The 9923-nt window shown below is 45.8% G+C and overlaps 1 protein-coding gene across 3 annotated transcripts in view; it reads right to left on the reverse strand.

Moving 5' to 3' along the window:
- Positions 1 to 9675, reverse strand: part of cbsa (cystathionine beta-synthase a) — a 28186-nt gene extending 18511 nt beyond the window's left edge. For 2 of the 3 annotated variants that reach the window (XM_059650062.1, XM_059650065.1), the window contains exon 1: positions 9549 to 9675. In XM_059650062.1, the coding sequence (XP_059506045.1) occupies positions 9549 to 9600 (52 nt within the window). In that variant the 5' untranslated portion in view covers positions 9601 to 9675. The remainder of the gene's footprint in view (positions 1 to 9548) is intronic. The other variant, XM_059650063.1, reaches the window with a different exon arrangement.
- Between the last annotated feature and the right edge of the window lie 248 nt (positions 9676 to 9923).

Below are 9923 nucleotides of genomic sequence, written 5' to 3' on the forward strand. Positions count from 1 at the left end.
CCTAGGTTTTCAGGTACATAATTCATTGGGTAGTGCTGTAGTACAGAAGGATCTAGGGGTGCAGGTACAAAATTCAAAATTGGTGGCATTGTAGGCAGTGAAGAAGGTTTTCTAAGATTACAAAGGGATCTTGATCAAATGAGTCAATTGGCTGAAAAATAGCAGATGGAGTTCAATCTGGACAAATGCGAGGTATTGCAATTTGGTGCAACAAACAAGAAGGTCAGAAGACATTTGCCGGATGTTGCTGGGTGTGGAAGGTTTGACTAGTAAGGAAAGGCTGGGACTTTTTTCACTGGAGTGTAAGAGGTTGAGAGGTGACTTGATAGAAATTTATAAAAGAATGTGAGGTGTAGATAGAGTCGATGGTAGTTGTTTGTTCTCTCGCATGGGGGGATTTCCAGGACTAGGGAGCACACTTTCAAAGCAAGGGGAGAGAGATTTAAAAAAAGACATGAGGCAAATTTTTTTACACAGAGGGTGGCTCGTGCTTGGAATGAACCTCCTGATGAAGTGGTGGATGTGGGTACAATTACAACGTTTAAAAGACATTTGGATAATAGGTGAATAGGAAAGGTCTGGAGGGATATGGGCCAGAGCAGACAGGTGGGACTGGTTTGTTTTGGAATTATATTCAGCACGGACCAGTTGGACTAAAGGTTCTGTTTCCATGCTGTATAACTCTATACCTCAGCCCGGGCTCTGTGAGAAGAGTTCCAGACTCCTACTCCCTTTTGTGAATCCTGTTCCCCTTGTTCAGAGGCTGCTGCTAGTCGACAAATAGAGTTTCTCTTTTAACTTTATTAACTCTCAAAGTAGTGCCAAAGAGTTGTGCAGTTTGTCCTCAACACTTTACACATACCCGCCATCCGAACTAGCAGCCCAGTGTTCCAGAGTAGATGTTCATCATAGCTACATGTCTCCCCCACTCTTCCTGCTGTCCCACAACAGGATAGAATACAACTGGGATACTCAGAGGCAAGTAGCTGCAAATACCTCCCACTTTTTTTATTCATAGGACGTGGGCATCACTGACTGGGCCAGCATTTATTTCCCAAGTCTAAGTGTCCAGACGGCAGGTGAGAGTCAACCACATTGCTGTTGATCTAGATTCACATATAGACCAGACTGGTGAGGATAGAACATAGAACATAGAACATAGAACAGGACAGGCCCTTTGGCCCACGATGTTGTGCCGAACTTTTACACTAATCCTAAGGTCTATCTAACCTCCACCCCTACCTTATACTATCATCCAAATGCCTATCTAATAGCCGCTTAAACGTCCCTAATGAGGCTGACTCCACTACTCTCTCCGGCAATGCATTCCACGCCCCTGCCACTCTCTGAGTAAAGCACCTAGCTCTGACATCTCCCCTATATCTACCTCCACTCACTTTAAAACTATGTCCCCTCATAATAGCTACCTCCACCCTAGGAAAAAATCTCTGGCTGTCCACTCTATCTATACCTCTGACCATTTTGTACACCTCTATCAAGTCACCTCTCATCCTCCATCGTTCTAAAGAGAAAAGCCCTAGCTCTCTCAACTTTTCCTCGTAAGACCTTCCCTCCATTCCAGGCAACATCCTGGTAAATCTCCTCTGCACCTTTTCCAATGCTTCCACATCTTTCCTGTAATGAGGCAACCAGAGCTGGACACAATGCTCCAGATGTGGCCTAACCAGGCTTTTGTGAAGCTGGAGCATAACTTCACAGCACTTGAACCCGATCCCTCTATTAATGAAAACTAACTCACCATACGCCTTCTTAACAACTCTATCCACCTGGGTGACGCTTTCAGGGAACTGTGGACATGAACCCTGAGATCTCTCTGTTCCTCCACACTGCCAAGAATCTTTCCGTTGACCCTGTATTCTGCTTTCAAATTTGTCCTTCCAAAATGAATCACCTCACACTTTTCAGGGTTAATCTCCATCTGCCACTTCTCAGCCCAGCTCTGCATCCTATCAATGTCCCGTTGTAACCTAGAACAGTCCTCCGCACTATCCACAACGTGACGCACCTTCGTACCATCCGAGAACTTACTAATCCACTCTTCCACTCCTTCATCCAAATCATTTATAAAAATCACGAATAGAAGAGGACCCAGAACAGATCCTTGTGGTACACCACTCGTAAGTGAGCACCATGTTGAATATTTTCTATCCACTACCACCCTTTGTCTTCTTAGAGTCAGCCAATTCTGAATCCAATCTGCCACATTTCCCCTATCCCATGCTTCTTTACCTCCTTCATGAGCCTACCATGGGGAACCTTATCAAACACCTTACTTAAATCCACGTATACGACATCCACTGCTCTACCTTCATCCACGTGTTTGGTCACCTCTTCAAAGAATTTAGTAAAGTTTGTGAGGTATGATCTGCCCCTCACAAATCCATGCTGACTATCTCAAATCAAACTGTGCCTTTCCAAGTTATTGTAAGTCCTATCTCTCAGAGCCCTTTCCAAATAATTTGCAGTTTCCTTCCCTGAAAAACAATAATGAACCAGATGGGCCTTTAGGACAATCGGTGGTTTCACAGTCACCATTAGCCAGCTTTTAATGGAATTCAAATTTCATCATCTGCCTTAGAGGAATTTCAACCAGTGTCCCCAGAACTTTGGGATCTTGGGATTCTTATTAATCTGGTGACATCAGATAACACCAAAATGAGGCCCGAGGAAACTTACCCCATGCATAGACAAAAGTTGGGCAAAAGAACACAAGAACTAGGAAATGGAGAAGATGCGGGTAGTACAGTGGCTCAGTGGTTCGCACTGCTGCTACACAGTGCCAGAGACCCGGTTCAAGTCAATCCTCAGGCAAATATGCGGAGTTTTCACATTTTCCCCGAGTCTGCATGACCCTTCTTCAGAACCACTTACTGGACCGAAAAATGTTAAATGTTCTTTCTCCTGAAAGATGCTGCCAGACTGGCTCAGCTTTTTGGTGAAGTGGAAAAACATTCCTAACTTGATCCTTACCAATCTGCCAGCTGCAAATGATCTGTCCATGACGGTATCATTAAGAGTGACCATCGCATAGTCCTTGTGAAGATAAACAAAGAACAAAGAAACCTACAGCACAGGAACAGGCCCTTCAGCCCTCCAAGCCTGCGCCGATCAAGATCCTCTGTCTAACCTGTCATCTATTTTCTAACGGTCTGTGTCCATTTGCTCCCTAACCATCCATGTACCTGTCCAAATATATCTGAAAAGACGCTAACGTGTCTGCGCCTACCACCTCCACTGGCAACGCGTTCCAGGCACCCACCACACTCTGTGTAAAGAACTTTCCACGCATATCTCCCTCAAACTTTCCTCCTCCTCACTTTGAACTCATGACCCCTAGTAATTGAGTCCCCCACTCTGGGGAAAAAGCTTTTAGCTATCCACCCTGTCTATACCCCTCATGATTTTGTAGACCTCAATCAAGTTCCCCTCAATCTCTGTCTTTCTAATGAAAATAATCCTAATCTATTCAACCTCTCTTCATAGTTAGCACCCTCCATACCAGGCAACATCCTGGTGAACCTCCTCTGCACCCTCTCCAAAGCATCCACATCCTTTTGGTAATGTGGCGACCAGAACTGTACACAGTACTCCAAATGTGGTCGAACCAAAGTCCTATACAACTGCGACATGACCTGCCAACTCTTGTACTCAATACCCCGCCCAATGAAGGAAAGCATGCCATATGCCTTCTTGACCACCCTATTGACCTGTATTGTCACCTTCAGGGAACAATGAACCTGAACACCCAGATCTCTCTGTTCATCAATTTTCCCCAGGACTTTTCCATTTGCTGTATAGTTCGCCCTTGAATTTGATCTTCCAAAATGCAACACCTCGCATTTGCCCGGATTGAGCTCCACCTGCCATTTATCTGCCCAACTCTCCAGTCTATCTACATTCTGCTGTAATCTCTGACAGTCCCCTTCACTATCAGCTATTCCACCAATCTTAGTGTCATCAGCAAACTTGCTGATCAGACCACCTACACCTTCCTCCAGATCATTTACATATATCACAAACAACAGTGGTCCCAGCACAGATCCCTGTGGAACACCACTGGTCACAGATCTCCAATTTGAGAAACTCCATTCTACTACTACCCTCTGTCTCCTGTTGCCTAGCCAGTTTTTTATCCATCTAGCTAGCACACCCTGGACCCCATGCAACTTCAGTTTCTCCATCAGCCTGCCATGGGGAACCTTATCAAACGCCTTACTGAAGTCCATGTATATGACATCTACGGCCTTTCCCTCATCAATCAACTTTGTCACGTCCTCAAAGAATTCTATTAAGTTGGTAAGACATGACCTTCCCTGCACAAAACCAAGTTGCCTATCACTGATAAGCCCATTTTCCTCCAAATGGGAATAGATCCTATCCCTCAGTTTCTTCTCCAGTAGCTTCCCTACCACTGACGTCAGGCTCACTGGTCTATAATTACCTGGATAATCCTTTCTGCCCTTTTTAAACAAGGGGACAACATTAACAAGTCTCCAGTCCTCTGGGACCTCATCCGTGTTTAAGGACACTGCAAAGATATCTGTTAGGGCCCCGGCTATTTCATCTCTCGCTTCCCTCAGTAACCTGGGATAGATCCCATCCGGACCTGGGGACTTGTCCACCTTAATGTCTTTTCGGATACCCAACACTTCCTCCTTCCTTGTGTCAACTTGACCGAGACTAAGCAAACATCTATCCCTAACCTCAACATCCGTCATGTCCCTCCTTGGCGAATATCGATGCCAAGTACTCATTAAGAATGTCACCCATTTTCTCTGACTCAGCGCTTTCCTTCTTTGTCCTTAAGTGGGCCAATCCTTTCTCTAGTTACCCTCTTGCTCTTTATATATGAATAAAAGGCTTTGGGATTTTCCTTAACCATGTTGGCCAGCAATATCTCATGTCCTCTCTTAGCCCTCTTAATCCCTTTTTTCAGATTCACTCTACATTCCTGATATTCTTGCAAAGCTTCGTCTGTCTTCAGTCACCTAGGCCTCATGTATACTTCCTTTTTCCTCTTGGCTCATCTCACAATTTCACCTGTCATCCATGGTTCCTTAATCTTGCCATTTCTATTCCTCATTTTCACAGGAACGTGTCTCTCCTGCACGCTAATCAACCTCTCCTTAAAAGCCTCCCACATACCAAATGTGGATTGGCCTTCAAACAGTTTCTCCCAATCTACATTCCTCATATCCTGCCGATTCTTGGTATAGTTGGTCTTCCCCCAGTTTAGTATTCTTCCTTTAGGACCACTCCCATCCTTGTCCATGAGTATTGTAAAACTTACGGAATTGTGGTCGCTATTTCCAAAGTAGTCCGCTATTGTAATTTCAACCACATGGCCGGGTTCATTCCCCAACACCAGGTCCAGTATGGCCCCTTCCCAAGTTGAACTACTGCTCTAGAAAACCCACCCAGAGACACCTTACAAATTCTGCTCCGTCTTGACCCCTAACACTGAGTGAATCCCAGTCAATGTTGGGAAAATTAAAATCTCCCATCACCACCGCCCTGTTTCTCCTACACCTTTCCATTATCTGTTTACATATTTGTACCTCTATCTCACGCTCGCCGTTGGGAGGCCTGTAGTACAGCCCCAACATTGTTACTGCATCCTTCCTATTTCTGAGTTCTACCCATATTGCCTCACTGCTTGAGTTCTCCATGGGGCCCTCCTTCAGTACGGCTGTGATATCGTCTTTGACCATTACTGCAACTCCTCCACCCCTTTTACCTCCCTCTCTATCCCGCCTGAAGCATCGATACCCTGGGACAACTCGTTGCCAATCATGCCCTTCCCTCAACCAAGTCTCAGTAATAGCAATAACACCATACTTCCAGGTACCAATCCAAACCCTAAGCTCATCTGCCTTATCTACTACACTTCTCGCATTAAAACAATTGCACCTCAGACCACCTGTCCCTTAGTGTTCATCATCTGCTCCCCGACTACTATTCCCTTTAGTCACACTGACTCCATTATCTAGTTCCCTACAGGCTTTCGTTTCTATCTCTTTTCTGTCCAATATTTGGTTCCCATCCCCCTGCAACATTAGTTGAAACCCTCACCCACAGCATTAGCAAAAGCACCCCCAAGGACATTGGTTCCAGTCCGGCTCAGGTGTAGACTGTCCAATTTGTAATAGTCCCACCTTCCCCAGAACTGGTTCCAATGTCCCAAAAATCTGAACCCCTCCCTCCTACACCATCTCTCAAGCCAAGCATTCATCCTAGCTAATCTTTCATTTCTGCACTGACTAGCACGTGGCACTGGTAGCAATCCTGAGATTACTACCTTTGAGGTCCTACTTTTTAACTTGGCTCCTAGCTCCCTAAATTCTGCTTGTGGGACCTCATCCCATTTTCTGCCTATATCATTGGTGCCTATATGCACCACGACAGCTGGCTGTTCACCCTCCCCCTTCAGAATATTCTGCAGCCGATCGGAGACATCCCTGACCTGTGCACCTGGGAGGCAACATACCATTCAGGAGTCCCGTTTCCGACCGCAGAACCGCCTATCTACTCCCCTTACAATTGAATCCCCAATGACTATCGCCCTTCCACTCTTTTTCCCGTCCTTCTGTATAGCAGAGCCAGCCACGGTGCCATGAACCTGGCTACTGCTGCCTTCCTCTGGTGAGCCATCTCCCCCAACAGTGTCCAAAACAGAATACCTGTTTTGGAGGGAGATGACCGCAGGGGACACCTGCACTGCCTTCCTGCCCTTCCTCTGCCTTTTGGTCACCCATTCGCTATCTCCCTCAGCAATCCTAATCTTCGGTGTGACCAAATTGCTAAACATGCTATCCACGACCCCCTCAGCATCACGTATGCTCCAAAGTGAGTCCATCCGCAGCTCCAGAGCTGTCATGCGGTCTAACAAGAGCTGCAGCTGGACACACTTCCTGCACGTGAAGGGGTCAGGGACATCAGCCCTGTCCCTGAGCTCCCACATTGAGCAAGAGGAGCACAACATGGGGGTGAGAGAAGTTCTGCCTTCACACAGATCTAGTGACTCAAGACTGTGGGCCATCAACAGCAGCAGGATTGTACTCCAGCACAATCTTAATCTCATGGCCCAGCATATTCCCCCACTCAACCATTACCGTCAAGCCAGGGGATCAACTCTGGTTCAATGGAGAGTGCAGGAGGGCATGCTGGGAGCAGCACCAGGCATTGCCAGAAATGAGGTGTCAACCTGGTGAAGCCACCAAACCGAGGCATCAGATACATGGGAACACAACCACCTTCAAGTCACTCACCACCCTGACTTGAAAATATATCACTGTTCCTTCACTGTCGCTGGGTCAAAATCCTGGAACTCCCTCTGTAATAGCATTGTGAGTCAACCTTCAGCAGGAGGACTGCAGCAGTTCAAGAAGGTAGCTCATCACCACCTTCTCAAGGGCAACCGAGGAGAAGTTGATGGCCTTGTGATATTATCATCGGACTGTTAACCCAGATAATGTTCTGTGGACCTGGGTTTGAATCCTGCCATGGCAGATGGTGAAATCTGAATTCAATAAATATCCGGAATTAAGAGTCTAACAATGATCATGAATCCATCGCCAATTGCAGGAAAAACCCATCTGGTTCACTAATGTCCTTTCGGGAAGGAAACTACCATCCTTACCTGCCTGGCTTACAGACCCACAGCGATGTGTTAGACTGTCAACTGCTCTCTGGGCAATTAGGGATGGGCAATAAATGCTGCCTGGCTAGAACATTGAACATAGAACAATACAACGCAGAACAGGCCCTTTGGCCCTCGATGTTGCACCGACCTGTGAACTAATCTAAGCCCCTCCCCCTACACTATCCTATCATTATCCATATGCTTATCCAAGGACTGTTTAAATGCCCCTAATGTGGTTGAGTTACCTACACTGGCAGACAGGGCGTTCCACGCCCTTAACACTCTCTGAGTAAAGAACCTACCTCTGACATCTGTCTTAAATCTATCACCCCTCAATTTGTAGCTATGCCCCCTTGTACAAGCTGAAGTCATCATCCTCAGAAAAAGACTCTCACTGTCCATCCTACCTAATCCTCTGATCATCTTGAATGTCTCTATTAAATCCCCTCTTAGCCTCCTTCTCTCCAATGAGAACAGACCCAAGTCCCTCAGCCTTTCTTCATAGGGCCTGCGCTCCAGACTAGGCAACATCCTGGTAAATCTCCTCTGTACCTTTTCCAACGCATCCTTTCTGTAGTGGGGCGACCAGAACTGCATGCAATATTCCAAATGAGGCTGCACTCACGTTTTGTACGCAATATTCACATCCCATGAATAAGAAAAAGACCTGTAGATCTAGTACATTGGGTTTCCAGAAGACCTTTTTATCAGTTGCCACATCAAAGGTTACTATACAAATTTATTTTGCATGGAGTAACATTAACATGGTAGAGGATTAGGTTAGCTAACAGAAGCAGAGGAGGGATAATTGGATCATTTTTGGGCTGGCAAGCTGTAACTTGTGAATTGGTACCAGAAATGGCGCTTGGCCCCACCTGCTTCCATTCGATATCAATGACGTGGCTGAAGGGATGGAAGTTCTGGTTGGTTAAACAGCTGACGATATATATATGGGCAAGAAAGCTAGTTGTATAAAAGGATGTGAGGAGTGTGCAAAGGAATGTAGAAAGGTTAAATGAGTGGGCAAAGTTTTGGAGTACCAGATAGGAAAATGTCAACTTAACCATTTTGGTTGGAACTATAAAAAAAAAGTAGTGAACAATTGAACTGGAGATAAATTATAGAGCTCATAAGGTTGGAATACAGGTGAAGCAAGCAGAGAGGAATTGGGATGTTGGTGTTCAATGCAGGATGTATGGAGTCTAAAAGTTGAGAAAGATGAATGCAGTGGGGTTAACCACTCACTGGTCTCCTTGTTTACGAAAGGATAGAAATATGTTGGAAAAGGTTCAGAGAATTTTCACATAATCAATTGCTGGGATGAAGAAATTATCTATATCAACTGGAGTTCAAATGAACAGGAGGTGATCTTATTGAAACATACCTGATCCTAAGGAGATTTGATAGAATGGATGTTGATAGAATGTTTCCTGTTGTGGGAGAGACTGGAGAGAACTAGGGGACACTGTTTAAAAATGAGGCATCTCCCACTTAAGATGGAGATAGAAAAAAAATGTAATCTGAGAGCCGCTGGTCTGTGGAACTCTCTTCCCCGAAGAGCAGTGAAGGCCAGGTCATTAAATCAGAGCTAGATTTCTGGTTGATGCAGGAGGTGAGGGGGTAGACCACATGGATAAGCCATGACATCATTAAATGACAGAGCAGCTTTGATGGGCTGAATGTCCTATTTCTTCCTGGAAATATTTCATACCACTTCTATACTCAATTTCCTTGCAATTGAGGCCAGTACTCCATTTGCCTTCCTCAACTTGTCTTAATTGATTTGTGTGTGAACATGCCCAATTTTTCACAAAGACAGAAAACAAATAAAAGAATGAACACTCATCAGGCCGAGTAGCTGCTCCCTGCCTGCTCAGATACTTACATAGCTCACACTTCAGACCGTGAGCTTGAGTGATTTTGTTCAGGCGAACCATTGGGGTGTTGCCGATTTTACTGAGAATATTGGGCAGGATGTCAGGAGTCGATGGCCTGTGAAGACGTGGAGATCAATTAGAAACAGCAAGCAACGACATAGCAGGAGGCCATTTAGCACAATATCCCCTCCTGCTCCTATCCCCATTCTCCGCCCCACACCCAGAAACTCTTCAGCCAGGCCTAGAGGTTGGTTATTCTCTGGTCTTCTTGCCCCATCGGGTTTATTGGCTGTACAGACTTGGTGGGCCTGGCACCCCTGTGTGGTGCCTGGGATCAGGTCTCCCCAGTTACTGGGCCTCAAGGGACCACGTTTGAGTTGGGG

Source organism: Stegostoma tigrinum, chromosome 12, assembly GCF_030684315.1.
Source record: "Stegostoma tigrinum isolate sSteTig4 chromosome 12, sSteTig4.hap1, whole genome shotgun sequence".
In the NCBI taxonomy this organism is placed as follows: Eukaryota; Metazoa; Chordata; class Chondrichthyes; order Orectolobiformes; family Stegostomatidae; genus Stegostoma; species Stegostoma tigrinum.